General features: G+C 43.7%; 1 protein-coding gene across 1 annotated transcript in view; it reads left to right on the top strand.

Moving 5' to 3' along the window:
* The window catches only part of syne2b (spectrin repeat containing, nuclear envelope 2b), a 116,318-nt gene that overhangs the window by 54,589 nt on the left and 41,388 nt on the right, over window positions 1-20,341 (top strand). Inside the window, exons 69-87 of the mRNA XM_070842460.1 lie at window positions 126-302; window positions 836-973; window positions 1,581-1,766; window positions 1,852-1,965; window positions 2,166-2,318; window positions 2,410-2,526; window positions 2,738-2,884; window positions 4,724-4,801; window positions 5,493-5,660; window positions 9,600-9,785; window positions 13,116-13,304; window positions 14,037-14,159; window positions 14,563-14,672; window positions 15,104-15,215; window positions 15,483-15,617; window positions 17,292-17,423; window positions 18,253-18,447; window positions 19,499-19,606; window positions 19,695-19,826. Of these exons, the coding sequence (XP_070698561.1) occupies window positions 126-302; window positions 836-973; window positions 1,581-1,766; window positions 1,852-1,965; window positions 2,166-2,318; window positions 2,410-2,526; window positions 2,738-2,884; window positions 4,724-4,801; window positions 5,493-5,660; window positions 9,600-9,785; window positions 13,116-13,304; window positions 14,037-14,159; window positions 14,563-14,672; window positions 15,104-15,215; window positions 15,483-15,617; window positions 17,292-17,423; window positions 18,253-18,447; window positions 19,499-19,606; window positions 19,695-19,826 (2,700 nt within the window). The remainder of the gene's footprint in view (window positions 1-125; window positions 303-835; window positions 974-1,580; window positions 1,767-1,851; window positions 1,966-2,165; window positions 2,319-2,409; window positions 2,527-2,737; window positions 2,885-4,723; window positions 4,802-5,492; window positions 5,661-9,599; window positions 9,786-13,115; window positions 13,305-14,036; window positions 14,160-14,562; window positions 14,673-15,103; window positions 15,216-15,482; window positions 15,618-17,291; window positions 17,424-18,252; window positions 18,448-19,498; window positions 19,607-19,694; window positions 19,827-20,341) is intronic.

Below are 20,341 nucleotides of genomic sequence, written 5' to 3'. Positions count from 1 at the left end.
AGAGGGAGGGGTTAGCTGAGGTGTATTCAGCTGGTTGCTCAGTTGCACCTTTAAAGACATCTGTCATAATGTCATGACAAAAGCGATCAGTAAATCTCTCCATTCGATTGTGTGCTGGTGCTCAGCGTGTGTGGGACGAGCTGGACGTGTGGCACTCGCGTGTGGCGGCGCTGGAGGTGGACATGCAGGACCTGGACAAGCCAGAGGAAACGCTGTTCCTCACTGAGAGACTCGTGGAGGTGCAGCAGCTCCACTCCCAGCTGGCCAAACAGGCGGAGCAGAGGACCGCCCTCCTCAGCAAGGTCAGAGCGACGTCACATCCCTTCAGTCCTCTTTTCCACATCTGAAGCTGCCAGAGTTTAATGTTTCTTCTCTTATTCCCTGTTTATGACTGCTCTGACGTCTCCAGATTTGTTTGGGCTAAAACAACAGCTTGTGTTTAACGGCACGTTTTCTCTGTTGCTGTTATAAACCCACGACTGTGCATGTAATTAATGTTTGTACTCTTTGTTTCCTCTCATGTTTGCTGTCAGCACTCGTTAACAGAGCGTTTAACAGTGTCTTTAGGGAACACTTATTATGCCCACCTCACAAACACTGCAGCTCAGCAGGAGTTCTGCTCCCCACATGTACAGTAAATACCACTTTGCTTTGTCAAATGTGGTTTTGGGATTGAGTCATTTTTGACAGCCTATGTGCCTGGTGCTATTTTGGATTCAAGTTTTCACATTAACGTGTGTGTCAGAGCTTGTAAAGGTTGGTAGTCGTGCTCACACAGTTGTTCTGGTTTCTAGATTTAGCTTTTAAACTGAATGTTGTTTGTTTTTCTGGTCAGATCCACATGTGGCTTCAGCAGCATCGGGAGATGATCAAAAGCTCTCAAAGCTGGATGGCTGAGGCTCAGTCATGGCTCGCTGCCCCCTGCACCTACACCACTGCTAAATGTCTTTACAGCCATGTTCATGCTCTGCAGGTTGGTCCACTAATCTGTAGTCTGTAGTAATTTGCTATTCAATTTAACAAACACTTCAAGGATCACTCTGGTATTTCAGAGATAAACCTGAAAGATCCTTTTGTTTTAACCAAAAACTGCTGTTTTATTGCTCCACCAGACTCCATTGACAAAAACAGTCATTTTATTTTTTCAGAAAATGGAAGTTGCTAATCTAGTTAGCTCACATTTGAACTGACCCTGTAAAACACCAATATTACACAGTAACACAAACAAACTAACCAGTCCAGACAATTGTAGACCACCAACTCCTGTGTTCTGCAAGGTAAACTGCAAGTCTTGTGGCTCTGAAGAGAAATAACAGCAACAAAAAGGATCTTACAGGTCTGTCCCTGTAGGGATCCTTTCCAATAATCAACCTGAGCCTTTTAGTGGATGCAGAACTATTTTGACTGGCGCAGTTGCCTCAAAAGATATAGGTAAATAAAGAGCCCAGGTTTTAAAATATAGGAACTGCCCTTTATCGTTCATCATATTCTACAGAAGAATGTCATCAATGTAAAAAAAAACAACATCTTGATGGATCTCTTCTGAATATCAACACATTCCCACGTGTCCTGTGTTGCAGACGGTGTTGGATGACTCAGCACAGATCCGAAGCACGCTGCAGGGTTTCAGCTCTGTCCTGAAGGAAATGTCACAGGTTTGCGAAATTACAACTCTGCAGGAACAACTGCTGGAAGCCGACGGCCAAGTGGCCAGCGTCCAAGACAGCTTCACCGTTCCTCTGTCTCAGCTGGAGCACGCTGCTGCCGTGAGTCTCAACAGATGTTTTTTCTATTGTATCTCTGCTGCTCATGTACTTGGTCATATATATGGATTGATCTTTTGCTGTCTAGGAAATGGAGGCCATTGAGAGCGAAGTCAGGCAGATGGAGAGTGATGTGACTGAAATCAAGACCTTATTATCATCTCCAGAGACTTTCCCCAGCCCCAGAGAAGAACGGCTCAAGGTGGGATGTGGCATCAGTGGTTTAACCTCATATCAACATGGAGTTATTGTACAAGAAAAGACTGAAAGCATGAGTTTCACTGAAGTGATTGTCATTTCCAAAGTGAGCCAGTGACTGATTTTATGTTTGCTTTAAAAAAGGCGTGTTCATCCAGTGGTGCTTGTTTTTTCTGAATGCCCTGAATGCTCTTGTGTGTACAGGCCGTTGAGCAGAGGATCCAGTCCATGAGGAGAACCATAGCTGAGATCCAGAAGTGCAAACCGGGCCTTTGTCTCCCAGAGAATGCTGAAGAGACCCTGAGTGTCTTTAGTGTCGTGGACCAGCTCCAGACTCTGCTGCTGGAACTGGAGAAGGTCAGTCAGTCAGTCCGGCTGTCAGTCCATCAGGCAGGTACTTAACCTAGCATGGACTTTCACTGAACCTTCTGCTTTACTCTGTTTGTAGAAGGTTCCTGCTCTGTTCATTCAGCAGCCGCCGACTCCGATCCAAGCCAAAGCTCCGACGGCCCTGCAGATCACCTCTCAGCCGCAACTCCTGAAATCAGCGTCAGTGGAGGCTGGGGTGAGTTTGGTTCACAGAAGATTTGTGTGTTAAATGTTGCCAGTATTTCAGAGTAAATATACATTTAGGAATGAAAAACTTGATTCACAGCTTTGTCTTTGACTTAACTGACTGTGGCAGTAATTAAAGTACACTGGCTAAGTGGTTTTAACTTAACTAGAAACTAGAAATAATCAGTTTAACAAAAACTGCACTCTGTGTTGTCTCTCAGAAGGAAGACACGGAGCAGGGCCAGATCAGAATAGCCCGTGTTCAAGCGGACGCCCTGAAGAGATCCGGAGCCCAGCTGCTGACTGTGGAGCGGTCATCACCTGAGCAGAGACAGCCCCCGATGGCTGGCAGCACTCAGGTAAGGAAGGTAATGAACACTGGAAGAAACAACTAAATGAATGAACACGGTCACTTTGCATGAGAACAATGTCCAGTGGTGCCACCAGAACATGTTTGTTCTCACTGTCATCCCATTTATGTGCAATTAGCACCACTGGATGATAAAACCTCTGTTCACAATATCAAATCCTCAACGCCTGTAGTCTTGAAAGGTGACTCTCTAAGTGTAGATTGGTTCGTACTAACATGCCTGCTTACCCACGCTTCTATATCTTATTTAACATACTGCAGATGTTGTGTTTTCCCCTGCCTGCTTAACTTTTTTCTTCTGGAAGAGCTGTTAAAAGTTACTGGGTCATTGAGCTCAAGAGCTACAGGAACACGTTTCCATAAAAACTGTTCACCTCCTCAGCTGCAAACAATTTCAGTTTAAATACCAAATACATATTATATATATATATATCTACACTGGTGCCCATAAAGTTGGAATAATTGTTCAATACCCAACAACAATGTTGTTAAAGCCTGAATCCACAGTTTGCAAAGGTTAATTGTGGTTTAAGTTTCACTGTGATCTGTTTGGAAGAGTTTGATCAATAAAGTTGAGAAGATATAAACTTTATTTACACAATCATTTCATGAGAAGAGCTAAAAAACATTTTAGTCCAACTTTATGGGCAACAGTGTGTATATATATATATATATATATATATATTTATATATATATCACTACATGCATGATATTTGAATTTGATGTAATGATTCTGCCATAAAAACATGGTGTCTTGATTTACTTGCGGTATCATGGCTAAGTCTCTCCCTCAGGAGTGCATAGGGGATATTTGTTGATTTATGATTTTATTTATTTATTTCATTTATTTGTAATGTTAAGAAATCTTTTAAAATGATTTCTTGATCTGTACTTAAAAAAAATCCTATTATTTACTTGGCCCATGTCCTGGTAATTACCAAACAAACCCACATATCCTCTCTTTCAGAGGTGATAAACGTTAGAAAACAGTTTTTTTTGGTGCAAAAGCAAAAAAAATCAAATCAAAGCCACAGTGGGCGGCTTGCAGCTCGCTGTCCCCTCCCTGTGTGACTCTGCACATGAGCGTGTTTCTGTGCTCCAGGCTGAAGAAGCCACAGAGGAAAAAGGGAGTGAGCAGCAGAGAGTGGAAGAAGGTGGAGGAGGTGTTTTGTGGCGGCTCTGGGGTGTTTTCCTGGGAGCTTCTCCACAGGTAAAAAAAAAAAAAAAAAAAAGCCGAGAGCTGCTGCAGAATAACCTGTCATCCATTTTCTGCCTCTTTCCCATCGTCTTTTTTGCTCACTTATTTTCCTCCTCGGAGTTCTTAGTGAGCGCAGGTCATCTGCCAGAACCAGCTTTAGAACAAAATGAAAGGAAACCATCTGAAATTAATTATTTTAGAGTCATACTACACCTGAAACCATGTGACTGACCCCAGCCGTCGAGTTTGAAATGAATAATTTCTAACATCTTTCTCGACCTGAGTCACTCTGTGCTTCACATCAGTGCAATGAGAACCATGACCTTCCTCGCCTCTATGCACCACCCCCCTCCTCATCATACCAGCTGCTTCCTGCACCCATAAACCCTTTCCTGATCCATAATGCATCTCCTCACTCATTGCAGTTTCCAGTTCCTTGTTTTGTACCTCAGCATCCCTGCTCATCTGTCTCAGGGTTGTGTTCTTCCTCTAGAGGGCAGTATTGAACAGTGTTTGTAGCTTCAGTAACGCTGTTGTAGATGAATGAACTCCACCAACAGTGGTGTCTCTCTCAGCAGTTTAACACTGGTTTGCTTCCGGATATAGACTATTTTAATATTTATCATTGTTGGCATCAGGAACCTTTGGTTGTTGTCCCAGAAGAGACTGAAGCTGCCAGTGAGGAAAGCACTGAACAGACGGGAGGAGACAGAAAGGTAACTCAGCACAGTCAAACACCGTCTTTGGCTCCTATTGATTCATTTTCTCAGCTGTTTCTCTTTGAAGTGGGATAAGTTTGGTGGTATTCTTTATTTTTGTTCATTGTCGACAATCCTTCGAACAAGTCTCGTCAATATATCCAAAGCCTGATGTATCTTATTCCATACAGCTCCACTGATGTCAATGAGCCGCCCTAAATAACAGCAGTATTTACTCCTGTTTGCTGAAAAGTAAAGCGTACGTTTTGAAGGATTCACGTCTTCAGTAGAAACAGACGAGCTCGGAGCTCAGCAGGGTGGGAAAGCTGTAAAATACACATCGATGGTTTCTTTTTATAGGATTTGCAGACGATAATAAAGATATAGAATATCACCTGGGTACCTTTTATTTGATCTCAGTTATTGGCTTTGGTGGACCTTTAGTTGCTTAACTCTCATACTCTCGCCAACTTTCATATTCTTGGTGAAATAAGAATGAGTAGATATTGAAAACATCCAATAAGAGCTGAACTGAATTTGTTTTAAAATACAGCGGGTTATACAAGATAACATAACAAAAGGATGTCATTAACATTATGGAATATAATTCTGTAACAGAGTGTGTGATCCCTTATCTGGTAGACTAAATGATCACTGTGTTTAACTGACTGACCTGACTGATCCTCTAACCCTGCTCATGTTTCTTCAGGATGTTGAGGGCCCCACTGACACCACAGAAGCAAGTTCGTCTGAAGCTTTATCAAAGCCGCTGGGCACAGTCAGAACTCAGTCACAGCCCGAGAGCATGGTAAACACAGCCTCCACCGTAAACGTCTCCAAATCTGACTCTGGCTCCCAGCAGAGATGTGTAGTCTCCTAGATCTAGACCTACCTATGACTAGAAACTTCTCGCTTCTTCTTGATCTGAGCGTTGAACTTCCAGCTTCTTCTAGAGCCGTGTACGGAAAGTCCCCCCCCCTAGAAGGAAGCCTAGAGTCCACAATCAGCCTGAGACTCACAGTTGTTTCTCTACAGCCAATCCAAGGATGCCCATTTATTCTGCAACCAATCTTAGAGCCGCCAACCTTTTCTAGAGCCTCCCCTTGAATTCCTGTTGTGTTATAAGAAACAACGTCAGGTCTGGTCAGGTCCCTCTAGAACCAAACCTGGAGCACTAATGTTTACAATCTACCTTAGAGATCCTTCAGAATCTAAAGACTAGATTTCAAAGTACATACAGAGGTAACTGAGTGTTTTTAGAGATGTAAGTCTAGAGCTCATTACCTCTTCTAACACTTTCTTGACTCCAAACCTTAGAAGTCTAACTTATTCTAGACCCAAACTCAGAACAGTTTCTTCTACAACCTATTCCAGATCTTGCAATGTCTTCTAGACTCAACCATAAAACTCCCAGTGGCTTCTAGAAACAAGGCTTCCTCCTTTTTTGCTCTTGATCCACCCTGGACCTCTCAGTCCAAAAGCCCTGGAGTCCTTACATTACTCCTTGTGGAGTACTGGAAGTTCCAGATTCTTCTAGACCAAAGTCTATGACCCCTTCTTTTACACCCAGATCTAGAGCTCCATATGTGTTGTAATGCAAACTGCAGAGCTCCTGATTTTTCTTTTTCTACAACCAAATGTCAGATCTTCTAGAACCAAACCTAGAACACCAGTTTCTTCAAAACCTCCTTCTAGATGCATCTTCTAGATCTAGACGTAGAACTTTTAGTCTCCTCTTGAATCCAGTCTCATTTTCAAGGCTTCCTCTAGAACCTTGTAGAACAAGAACCTCAAACCTGCTTTTGACTTTTCTCTGTTGTTGTTTTTTTTTTTTTTCAATCATCAACCGAACTCTTATCTTCTTGTAGAACGAAGCCTAGAACACTAATTTTCCTACCACCGAGCCGAGACCTCCTCTAGAAATGTTTCAGTTTAAACCATCAGTGCATTTACATGGCAAAAAATTCCAGATGTTGGCTTCCAGCAGTTCAGAGCTGCGGACATGTTGTTTACATTGGAAATCTGAGTTCTTTGTCAGTGTTTCTTTCTGCGTCACGACGAATCAAACAGCGGATAGAACTAAGTAATTCACTCGGATCAGACGTGTGCCAAAGACGTATTTTTCCAACTTTATTTGTGTGTTTACATGAAGGACTACTGAGCTCGCCCTTCTTCACAGTAATTTGTGCCAATTCATTGACGAGTGGTCGCCGCTGAGGTGCGGCTCAGGATGACACAGCACATAATTTGCAACTGTGTGAGAAGTGGTTGGCGGGGTGATGGACACTGTTTCCCCCCCAGAAAAAAGCAGACTAATAGTATTTAGCATGTTGGGTGGATGGTTTTTAACAGTCTGTAATGAGCTTTTGCATGGACCTAAATTCTGGTGGGTTGACATGTTTTTATAAAAGGCAGAAATAAAGTGTAATAATAGACAAACTTTGTGAACCATGTTTTATAATGTATCATATAGCTACTGGAGATTTAAAGTAGTATTATTGTTGACCTTTCATTTACTATCTGAGCTCATTTGCTAGCAAATGCAGAGCATATCTGTTAAAATAAAGTCTTGCTTGCTTGCTTATATGCATCTGCCATTTGTGTTTCCATAAGCTGAACGTGATAATTAATTGTTGTTTACAGAATTGGTTGATTAACTGAGTAATTATTACTTCAATTAAGTGCTCAGTCACTGTCTGGAAGCCAGGGGGGGGGAGGGGGTGTGGAGAAAGCAGCTTTTGTACTTCAGAAAATGACCTTTTCTAAGATGACTGTTGGCCATGAAAATGCACTGGTTTGACCCGATTACTGATTAACACACTACTGTTAGCAGGTGAAAACCACATAACTCCAAATGTACCTTTAGATTTCTGTTACTTAATGAGATGGTTTGCACTCATCACTTGTTCTCGTGCAAGATTTTTAAAGGCTTGTTTATAATTTCAAGTCCATCAACATCAATCTAAGAACAGTCAGTAAGGCATTTTTGGAGATACAAGGTTTTCACCTGGAGGCAGCGGTACTGAGATGATGTCTTACGTTACCTGGCATGTGCTGTACTTGTACCTTGTTCCACTTTTGTCTTTCCATCTGTCCACATATCCAAACAAGAGCACAAATACAAATAAACCCACAGCAGTGATCTACCCCTCAGTCTCTCTTTCTCTGTGTCAGGAGCTCATGAAAGCATGCAGGGGAGGGGGGGGGGTGACACACACACACACACACACCTGCAGACTGCACACAGTTGTAGGACTCAGGCACAAAGGAAGCATGTTCAGCTGTGAGATCAGAAAGCAGTGAGGAGCTCAGTTCTGCCAACATCTGGGGAAGTTCTGCTCAAATTCTTCTAGAAACAGCAGCGACCATCGGGGCCGCACAAGCACACACACGCTTCTATCTGAGAGTAGCAGAGGCCTCAGAGCCTCCAGCCTCCCCCACCTGCACATCCAGACTGCAGCATCACGTCGACACTGAGGGCCTCCATCCTACAGCGATCAGCAAAATAGATAAATAAGTAGAAGTCACACTCAGCGGTGTGGCTCCAGCATGAAACAGCGTGCTCACCGTTCTCCTCCTAACCCTCTAACCGTGCAGCAGTGAGGCCCGGCTGCACACAAATAACTCACTGACGGACTGATTTGGAAAAATCTACTCGTTGGTTTAGAAGTTAATTGTTTTTATGTTTAACTTATGATGCAACCTGACAGTTTGTACATCAAACTGTCAGGTTTGCACATCAAACCTTACTGATTCACTGTCACTCAACCCTGGTGAATGTTGTACCTTTAACTTTAATCCGTTTTATTACATGTGTGAACTTGTCATAAAGAAAGGAAGGACGTATCAGGAGAAGTCACCTCTTTGAAATGAATTACTAATATAATGTGATCTAAACTTGACAATTTGTGCCCTAAAATAACAAAATAGTTCCTTAAAATTAACTTAACTTCTTCTTTTTGTCCTTAAATCCTTCACACATTCACACTGTATAATGATCTTCAGCTGACTTAAAGCAACATACTTGTTAACTTTATTGATGTTTTGCTGCCGTCAAAGCACGATTTAGTGTTTCAAATGCACAAAGCATTAACTGACAAAATAATCTGATGGTACCAAAGTACATATTTACTGATAATATGTAGTGACTTTAAAATGTAGGTTTAAAATATTACTACTTGCAGATTAACTTCTAACAAAAGTCTGTACTGAAGCTCAAAACGGTTAGTGATGCTTAGTAATCACAGCTTCTTGGCAGCTGTGTGCACATTGTGAGTTTGAACAGGGGTCAAACAGAATAATAAAAGAAGAACAGCAATAGATGACGGTCAGCGACAAAGTGCACTGTGGGTTTGAGGAGGAAGTCTTTGTGTCCTGTGTTTGCTGCTCACTCAGCTCAGCCAGCCCTCGTCTCAGCTCCACCCCTGTAGCCCGACGCCTCTCTTCTTTCTCTCCGTCATTCTCTCTCGCTCTGTGATAAAGAGTCACTGTCACTGGAGCCCTGCCGCCGCTGCAGGAAGTGGTTTCGGCCACAGGTGGGTGGAGCAGAGAGAGAAAGAAAGAGCGGAGAGAGAGTGAAAGAGAGGTAGTCGGGCAGAGGGGAGAGGCTGGAAGTGGGAGTGTGAGAAAGTAGAATTACAGGTCAGAACTATGTGCTGAGCTCAATATTAGAGCTGCAGCCTGTTCAGGTGGGGTCAACTTAAAGCTACAGTTCAGCCCAGTTCAGCTCTCCCCTCCCTCCCTCCCTCCCTCCCCCTCTCTACCTGTGACCCTGGAGCAAAGAGGTTCAGCTGGGTGTGTTGTGTTTGTGTCCCAGGCCCCAGAGGAGCCGCAGCCAGACAGGCCCCAGCCTGGGCCCCGCCCCACTGAAGGCGTCCTCCATGTCTGCCTGGAGAGGGTCGGCCAGCTGGAGCTGTGGCTGCAGGAAGCCCAGAGGAGCCTGGTGGCTGCCGCTTCGTCCGCCATGCAGGACAGCGTGGAGCAGCAACTCCTCACCTGCCAGGTAAGCCCCGCCCACCGGGAAACCAGGTCCCTCCCAGGACTTCCAGGTGAGGAGATGTACAGTGGGTTCAGACTGGGCTAGGTTACACACAGCTGTTGTTTCTAACAACTTGAATACAGGAATGCAACATGTTTGTTTCAGTGAATGATGCTGTTTATTGTGTTGTTATTAACTCTGCAGAGTCAGTTTACCAATGTTTCCCTTTTTAAAGCTTCCAAATAAGGAATGAGGAGATAATCTTTAAAACACTGTACATGTAAAGAAAAGAACACAGGTCAGTGTTAAGCCTCCTGGGCTGCTGTGTGATAAAACCCTCCAGACTATCATCAGGTTTTTGGCTCATGAAGCCTTAAAATAAAGCAGAATACGTGCATGAGAACTTGAGAGCTCTCTTCACACACCACAGACTCTTTCTACTAGTTTTTATATGAATGTTGATTTTCTATTAATTCATCAAATCAATTTGCTGAGCACGTCAGTGTCCTACAGAAACAAGAAAAGGCCTTAAACCACACTGCTGCCACGGTGTTGGAGGAACTCTGCTGTGTAAAACATCCCTGTATCATCAAACCATCCCTGTAATGGGATAAAGAGCATAGATCAAAAGTACATGTCCACATACATGAGACACGTTTACTGCTTAGTCAGAGTAGTTTGACTCAGCCTTCATCAACAGAAGGTTTAATGAAGAGCATGAGACAGAACTGCTCACCTGTGGGAAGAGTTGAAGTGCCACAGCAGAGATCTTAAATGAAACAATGATTCAGAGAGAAGTTAAACTAGTTTTGCAGTCTGAGATCATGATCCTGCTCCCGTCAGCGCCGAGCAGCTAAGAATAGTACGACTCACGTGCCGCGGGTCACGTCATGTGACCTTACAAACATTCCTCAACACAGACGTAAAGTTAAGAAACTGCATGCAACTTCAAATTTCCCTCCCATGCTCGTCTGTCTGTCTGTCTGCCTGTCTGTCTGTCTGTCTAGAGCTGACTCATGCAGTGATCTGTTTGCTTTAACTGTCTGATGACACAAAAACACTGCCAGTGCTGCAGTAAACACACACACACACGTGTCACATTGATATATTTGCGTCTCCTGACTTCACTTCATCTAGATTCCTTCACACAAAGACTCCCACACTGAAACGGTTTAAACCTCAGCAGTACTAACGGAGATGTCACAGTCACAGTGTGTTCAGCCGACCAATCAGGGCTCTTTATTTTTACGCTCTTACACCTTTTTAAATAGAAGAAAGCCTGCGATTCTAACATGGAAACTGAAAACATTAAAGGAAGAGACAAATACATTTCAGTTATGATAAGAAAGACACGAGCAGACAGAAAACACTGTGATTCCTTATTATTGATCCTGATTTCAGACAGGATGAGGCCGATCTAATCAATACTGTTTATTTCTAGTTTAACAGTGAAGTAGCTAATAGATATTCCAGGAGGTTCAGTCCAGTCTCCCTTGATTAAAAACTCATTCAATAGACATTATATGAATTACAAGCTCCAAACAGAACAATATACACCGTTTATATTCACCTAACAGCTGAAAGAGCACATTTAGGACGTGTAACACTGTAAACACTTTAAGTTTAACCACCTTATTTAAACAGTTATTTTTCCACCTCACTCCCCAGATTGGGCTCAGAATGGATATATAGAATCTATATACTACTTAAATATTCATTTCAATGAATTAAAATCTGTATTATTGCTAAATGGTACTTAGAAGTAGGCTCCTATCAGCATCCCTGCCTGTGTATTGTTGTTACGTCCTTGTTCTCAGGTCAGAGCATTAAGGGAGCAGAGTTCATTAACTGGTTTTATGTCCTCTGAAGCTTGGACCTGCCTGTAACTGTCAGCCTGATAGAGAAAGTGAAAGAGAGTTGGTCTCACTAAACATTAACCCAACGTGCTTTTATTCAGACATTTTAATGACTCTGTTCAGTCCACAGAGACTCTTTGTAAACGTGTAGATATCCTAGTTAACGCCGTGTTAGGTATCACCAGTTCTCTCCACTATCAGCCCAGAAAAAACAAATGCCTTGGTCACTTCCCACTTTAACAAACACTCCAGCTGCTGGTATTTGCATTCAGGGCGGTGCGGCCGCAGAGGTGCTGACCAAACAGATCAAGAAGTCCGAGACCAACTAATCAAGTGTTGTAGCGTTAAACTCCCTGACTACCACACAAACACATGAAAACAGTCTGTCTGCAGAGGGACGGCCGCCGTGGCTACGATTAGTTCTCATGTTAGGTGTCTTTAGCTTCATATGGAAGGAAACTGAATCCTTCAATTTATTTCTATCTTCAGTTTATATTATATGAGGTTTTATGTAAGATATTTATTCACAAAAGTGCTTAATTCTCTTGTTGTATATTCATTTTCAGAGACAGAAGAGATAACGCTCATCCAAAAACATGAACCTGTGCATGCACTGGGTGAAGAAGCCACCTGATGTTGTGGGTTTTCATGTTTTCAGAGCAGCTGATATTTTGCACACAGTTGTCCAGGTTGAGGAACGTCTCTAAAACTCTCTTCCACTTGTTTCTTTGACAAAATCCTCAATTTGAGCAAAAAAACACAAGCTGGCTTCTAACTGACTAACTGATGGAGGCAGCGGTAGAACAGCAACTCTTGTGGTGTGAGAGGTAAAATGTTTTGTCTGGTGGCTTTGAAGAGAGCGAGTGTCTCTCCAGGGATCCTTTCTACATTGTTGTCAGACAATCTGAGCCTGTCAGTAGCTAAAACAAGCACTTTTAGTGGTCCTACTTTGATTTAAGTCGTCCCAAAGAATTACACTGAAGCCTGTTGCCTGTAGTAGATATCCTTCCACCTCTAGTTGAGCTGGTATATGATGGGGACAGATTTTAGTTTAGATATTTGACGGCTGGGGATCTGTATGATTCAGACTTCACAGGCTTCGTTATTATGTCCTCATTCAAAGCTTTGGCAGGAATCTTCCTCCCAGGATTCGCTCCCCGCTGACCCTGCGAGTGTAACCGGAGCCTCCATTAAAGTTTCAGAGGTTGAACCCGTCCCACAGTCACACGTCACATTTCAATGAAGCTTTGAGGGCAAACAAACAGCAGCTGATGAGATCTTTTCTCCTCTTCACATCTACCAAGAGACGCCTCAGTCACCACCCAGATCTAAGTCCAACATTATAGCTGAAGCTTTGTGCTGCTGACCTCAGATCTGTTCACACAAAGACTCTCATAATAAAGACTTTTAAACCTGAACAACATCGTGCTGCTGTGTTGAAAATGTAACCAGGTGTGCTGAGCTGAACACGCAGGTGTATGTGTGTGTTGATGCACAGGAGATGTTCCTGGAGATCGAGCAGAAGGTAGCCAGCCTGGCGGCGCTCGGTCAGGCCGCCGACCAGCAGGAAGCGGCTGAGCTGCTCTCCTCCAAACTGGAGCTCCTGAAGGCCAATCTGGTCTCCTTCCAGCAGCTGCTCCAGGACAGACAGGGAGAGGACAGAGCTCCCAAAGAGCCACTGGAGCAGGTACAGACTGTCTGTGTCATTAATGATTCATTATTTAGCATTAATTAATACTGGAGCTTGAAGTAAAACTCTTTGGAGCGCATCAGTCGGCATCACAGCGTCCAACAAAACCTTTCTGTGTGTGTTGTGATTTGAATATGTGAGGTTTAGATGCATGACGTCGCTCTTTTTGTCAAACTAAAAGCAGGGACAGACGTGCACATGTAGGTTATTGTAACTTATATTTATATTTTCTGGAAGTTTGGATAAGCACCCATAAGAAATCATCTCTCATTTTACTGTTACCACTATTATCTGCTACTTAGATCAGGTTTTGAAGGTTTAGGTGTGTGTGTTTGTGCAGCTGACAGCAGAACAGTCACTCCCTGATAATTATTAACAAGTTAACAAGCTGATGCACCACAGCAGGCTCACAGGCTTAGTGGTGTCCCACTCTGCAGCTCTGTCCAGTTTGTCCCCTGCAGGTGCAAAGCAGAGCTATTTTCAGGTGTCTTGTGTGTGTCGAGTCAAGTCACAAGTCATGCTGTACTTTAAAAGGCCGAGTCTGCTGTGTTTAGTGTTTCATTTTAATATTTATTCAATAACTGAGATCAACCAAATAACTGTAGTGAGGCAGTAGCTGTAACCAGCTCTACTTTATACTGATGATGACAACAAAGTGTCTGAACATGACGATGATCGTTCACCTTGTTCCTCCTCCCTGTGCCTCTTGCTCACCTGTCTTCTCCCCAGGTGTTGGAGCCTCAGCCACAGCGCCCCCTGGAGTCCAAGCTGAAGAGGAGCAGCAGCGTTCAGGAGATCTTCTCCTCTCCGAGGAACAAACTGCTCAGACAGAGCAGCCTGCAGCAGCAGAAGGTACTGAGCTCTGAAGGCTAATCTGTGCCTCTCCAGCTTTATTACACGTCACACGACACTAAAAGTCTCCAGGGAACACCAGAAGTGGACGTCACGAAGAACACGACAATATTGGATGTTAATAAATGGCCAGTATTAATGTTGTTGTAAGAGCAAACCATTTTATGTTCAGGAGGTGATAGTGGGAGTTTCTTTTACCATCTATATATTTATACATATACATTTCCAGGTTGCTTAGGACAGGACAACACAAGAATCAATGCAGCAAATCTGTTTTGTCGACACCATTTCCAGTCACCTTACGTGTTGGGAACCTGTCAGAGCAGCACATAAAGTCCTGTCGCTGTGTGTAGGCGTTGCGTTCACTGACCTACGGGTCGTGCCGTTGCTGTTTGCCGTGCAGGAGTTGGAGCAGCAGCTGACTGAGCAGAGAGGACTGACTCAGGCCATCGCCAGGCAGGGCAGCAGAGCTCGACTCCACAGCCAGGAGGACCACGGCCCGCTGTCACCATGGTAACACACCGCAGCATCACTCTGTGTTATCATATCTGTTTCAAATGTATATTAAAGAGTTAATAGTTTGTCTCTTCTTTTTACTTACAAGAATAAATCTTAGTTTTAACAAGTTGTGACTAGGAATCTTCATTCAATTCAATGCAAATCAAATAGTTTTCACTGGATTTTCAGGAAATAGGAGTCAGTATCTGCAGGAGGATTAAGAAAATATATTAAAATATAAGAATATTTTGTGATTATCAGTAATAAAATGTGGTGACATGAGTAAGAAAGGCTGCTTTAACTATCTGTCTTCTAACTTCTAATCTATAAATAAAGACATATGACTCAGATGCATCTAACTCATCACCAAACAAAGGCAAAAGAGCAACAAAAGAGAGAAAGATAAAGTGAAATGAATTAATTTACAGCTCTCTCCCTCCCCACAGGTCGCCCCCCGCTGAGGCTGATGTGGAGGCGGACGCCGCTCAGAAGAAGTGGGATCGCCTTCACAGCCGGCTGCTGGCTCTGGAGGAGAGCTGGGTGCTTCCTCCCTCTGAGGTGAGGCCTTCATCCTGAGCACTGAAGTGCTTGATTATCACTTCTCAAGTGCAAAAAAAAAAAAAAAGAAAAGTGTTCTCGCCATGCTTGGTTATCACCTTCTCCGAGCAGAAGGCACTTTGTTGTCTCTTTGGTGTTCGGGCCTCCTGCAGGGCCTGTAAAAGTCACGTGTGTCTCCAACTTCTGATGTTTTTCTCTCTCTCTGCCTTCTGGTCTGTGTCTTCTGTTACTCTCTCTCCCCTTTTCTCTCCGTCTCTCTCCCTGAAGGTGACAGACTCATCTAAGAGGTGTAGTGATGGAACAGCAGGATGTATGATTGGCACACAAACCCTGAAAGAGCTCCAAACCCACATCAGCCAGCTGAGAGAGCTGGGACACACCGCCGCAGAGCTGCTCCATCAGGTATGGGCCCTTCATCATGGCACACTGTTTAACATGTCAGAGGATATGTATGTCGCCACAAACACAGCTGCTGGTGTCGTATTCAGGACCAGTTCTCAACATGCATGTCTGCACCAGGCCCCCAGGAAGTGCACCAGTTTTACATAGTGGCCAAACCGTGTGGTTACAACAACGACGTTGAATGGACGTCTGTAAATCAGTGGATAACTTTTCTGAGCATCACAACTCCAAATGAACATGTTGAAAGTCTAGAAGAGCCACACACGATTGAATAACTTGACCCCCTTTCAGCTTAGTGCAGCACGCTCTGTGGGTCCAACAATGTGGAAGATCGGGGAACTTTTATGTCCAGGAAGTCAAACTGTTTTTCTTCATGCACCACAGAACCACACTTTCATGGGACGGAGCAGGGCCCACTGTGTCCAGTGCTCTTTATACATCCACGCTCAGCACCCCTGGACGGGTCGTTAGATAAATATGAGGTCTTCTAGATGATTTATTTCTGGTTCAATGTGTGGCTACAGCCATTAAATGCATTTACAGTCATTCATTACCTCTCTCTATACAGTAGTGAATGAATGAACCTAAATATTCCACATTACATACCAGCTTAGCTGCTGACTGCTGCTACTGTATCAGGACTAATACATACTAATATAATAGTTATATATATATATATGTGCAATACTTCTTCACCCACATATTTTTACTGAGTTTTTCTTCGTCATTAAAACATTTTCTTGTCGTATTGAAATACCAACGTTCCCTCTTAGCCTCAGTTCACATTCAGCAGTGTTTTTATCTGTGTTGTTGATGAGCACCCTTTAACACTGTACATTACTTTTTCTGGGGAGCAATATAACAGTAATTCTTAATATAATCTCATTGCTGCTGTCACTATTATTAGTATTAATAGTATTATTATAGTATTTTGTTTAGCTTTGTCTTTGTGCTCTTCTGCGTCTCCCAGTATGGATGGAATACTTTTACACACAAATCCTCATTGTAATATATTAACACTGTGTTACAGTTTACTGATCTCCTTCAGTTTGTATGTAAATGTGAACCTGAAACTGAACTGAATGAGTGAATGAATGGAAGGAAAGAAGCTGGATCCAACCTGAGACGCCACCCTGATGAAAACAAGAGGTCCCAAAAAGTTTTGGAAATAAAGGATGACATGTTGGAGGAGAGTAGTGCTGTTTGTATGGAGGCGTAAACAACAACACCACAGAGTCTTTGTAGATCAAATTTCAAACCATATTTCTCTTCTTTCTGAAATCTGATTAAAATTAAAGTGAGCTGGGAATGAAGCTCAGCTCTCCCACCACAGGAAACACGTTTTGACATCACACACTACAAAAAGAAGAGCAGGAAACAACAAACATGAAAGACGGGCCGAAGAGGAGAGTGATGCTAGACTGATGAAGAGGTGCTGCATCTCCTCAAGCAACACAGCAGAGATCTGCATCGCCCTCGTCTTCCTCCTGAATCAGGATGTTTTGTGCTGAAGATAGAAAAAAAAAAAAAACTTTGCAGACTGTAAATTTGTGTTCTGTGTCAGTTTCCTAAAATCACAGCTTTTGTTGATAGTCTGACAAACCTCTCCGCCCCCAGGCCTCCCCCGTGGACGCCTCCCCCGTGGACGCCTCCCCCGTGGACGCCTCCCATCAGACGCTGGACGAGGGCTTGTTTCACCTGCTGTGTGGACTGTCCCTGTCCCTGTCCTCCATCAGCAGCCTGCTGGACTCAGCCGCTGGGACGATACATGACGGAGACACACAGCTGAGGCTGCTGCAGCTGCAGGTGGGACACACGTCACTTATTTAGGTCAGCGGAGAAACATTTAAGTCACATCAGGTGATTAATACCTGCCCCATTTATCACGTCTCCATCAGCGTCTGTTAAGTCTTCAGATGATTCATTCTTCAATCTCATTCTGCATCTTTGACTAGAATTGAAAAGGAAGTAAGAAAGGAAGAGACCTGTAACCACAAAGTTTTATTTTTACAGTTTAAAAAAGTCAAATTCATCTCCAGGTTGAAGCTGGAAACCAAATCAGAATGTGTCTCTGGGATCGTCTGGTGCGGTGGACACAGTAGCAGCCATGTTAGTCACAGTAACTGTTATTAAGTGAGATGCTAATTTTGGGCAGCGAACAACAGGCTCAAAACAAAATGTACTCCGTCAGAGTGTCTGTTAGTACAAAGACCGAAATCTTCCTACTGACTTTAATGAAGAGTTGTAGAGTCATAGACTTCCATGCAATCAGTGACAGGAGTCGCCCCTCACTGGACACCTTCACTGGACACCTTCACTGGCTTCAGTTTTCACACCTGGAAGTTACGTCCACTTCTTTCAACAGTCTATAGTTTGTACAGACACTTGAGGTTCCCAGAGGATGAACCATTCTGATCTGGTCTTCCCCTGATCTTTCATCTAGTTCCTCCGTTCCCAACCATCCATGTCCTGTTGGGGATGAATTCTCTCCAACACTAAATTCTTCCAACACGTTAGACTTTCCCATCAGCCTCAGCTGCACTTTCTGTTCACGGCTAAAAAACCACGTGAACAACCGAAACTGTCCTCTACACTTCTACACTGGCCGTGCTGTGATCCTTGGATTCCCTTCCAGAGTCTGTCTGCAGAGCTGGATGCCCTTGGCAGCGAGCTGGTCTCTCAGGGGTCAGAGGTCGGCCGTGTCCTGGGGTCTGAGTGTGCTCAGCAGTGTGTAGAGGACGTGTGCAGAGTCTTTCCTGTGGTCCAGGCTGCAGTGACGAGCAGAGAGAGGCAGCTCAGAAACCTGCAGGAGGAGACGGCGAAGCAGCAGGTCAGACATCATCACAAGAACACGGTGATCGACCCTGAAATATTCAGATGAATGAATATTAGATCTCACCTGTAGTGGTGTTAATCTGTGTGAGCTGTCGCTGTGTCAGCTTTTATACAATAACTCACTCACGTACCTTATCTAACACATTTATAGATTCTATTTGTGTTTTAAGTCAAAGTTTAGACTTTTAAATGCCATCTTACAATGGAAATAACATTTTGAAGAATCAGTGTTCTCTGTTTAACCAACAGATACAACTAAATGAGTTGCATGCAGCCTTCACGTCTAACCAGGAAACTGTTCACCAAACCCTGAACCTTAACACACAACTACAGGTACTGTTCCCTTAGAGATGTTTCACTTTAACAAGCTACTCAGAATCACCACTGTGGACTGACTGTCAGATAGAACAATTACAGATTTCACCTTTGATGGACATTTTTAGGCTAAACAGTAAATCAAGAAAATAATGTTTGGATTAATCAGTAATGAAAAGAAACATTAGTTGCATCCTGAGATGGTTTTAGGTTTCGTTGTACCTTATGAATACAGAAAGGACAGAGACAGACATTGTTTCACAGACGTCTGCACTATTTAAATTGTAGTAACAGTTTACAGCCCTCTGTCAGTATCAACAAAACTCAGTTCTATCACCTGAAAAGTCAAAGATCAGGAATATCAACTGTGTTGTTAGTGTCAATCTTCTTGCCTATAAGTAACTAAGTAAAAGTAAAACCTGAATGGTGAATGGTGCAACTGTAGAAAAAATAGTAAAAGCCACATTTTGCTTTCTTGGCACAAAGATACTGGATACAAACTACAGAAAAACAAGAATAAACTTACTTTTATGAGGTGATATCCTGCTATATATATATATATATCTACCACTGTTTTATCTGAAAGAAGAGTTTACAGTTGGCTATACAGGATTAAAGGACGTAGCTTCATCCAGCAGTTATATGTAAATGACTAAGCAAATTCAGGAAACGTGCAGACGAGTGACTTAACAAGCTCATGACATGAAGTGATGAAGTTGTTATTGGCTCAGCTGCAGGAGTCTCTGCAGCAGCAGGCTGAGCAGGTGAGCTCCCTGCTGGAGGAAGCTGACCAGCACAACCTGCCTGCCTCGCTCATCCACCAGGCCACACGGCTGCAGGTACGCTAGCTGAGTCATATTTGGATTAATTAAGCCAAACACACAGTTGCCACACGCATGTTGAACTCTTGAACCCCTCTGTGAGCAGGGGGAGCTGGACGGTGCTCTGAGCGGTGTTGGCTCCCGCTGTGAGGAGCTGAAGAGCAGTGTGGAGCTGCAGCAGCAGTACGAGCGACTGGTCCACAGCCTGGAGGAGCTGCTCGCTGTGGGATCTGAACGCCTCACACAGCAGCCTGACGCAGAGCTACACAACAGAGCTCGGCTCCAGCAGGAGCTCAGCAGTCATACGGTCAGTCTGTGGGAGACACAGGAAGTACACATGAGAGTGCTGTGGTATCTAAAAGGAAAAGCTTGAGAATGTAATCTTTAACACAGCATGTCCTTTCTGTTATCAGAAGTTCTTCCAGTTCCTGGGCCACCATTCTAGGACCCTGCAGTGCCTGACACAGAGAGTCCCAGAGAGCGCCTCCCAGAGGTGGGAGGGCGTAGTGATGGGCCTGCAGGGAGAGGTGGCCCGACTGGAGCAGCTGGGGCTGGAGAAAGGGACCAGGATGCAGGAAACATTACAGGTAGTTCAAAGAATCCAGCTGGTTTATTTGCAGAGTACTTAAGAATGAAAAGAGCAATAATAGGTTTGTTGGTTCTCTGACTTTTATTCTAGCACCATCCTCAGGTCAGAATCTCACCTTGTCCAGTAGTTTGGTTTGTGTTCAATACCTGCAAAACTAAAGAGGT

This window comes from Pempheris klunzingeri, chromosome 13 (genome assembly GCF_042242105.1).
Source record: "Pempheris klunzingeri isolate RE-2024b chromosome 13, fPemKlu1.hap1, whole genome shotgun sequence".
In the NCBI taxonomy this organism is placed as follows: Eukaryota; Metazoa; Chordata; class Actinopteri; order Acropomatiformes; family Pempheridae; genus Pempheris; species Pempheris klunzingeri.
The sequence above is the reverse complement of the archived record's forward strand: the minus strand, read 5'-3'. Positions and strand labels throughout refer to the sequence as shown.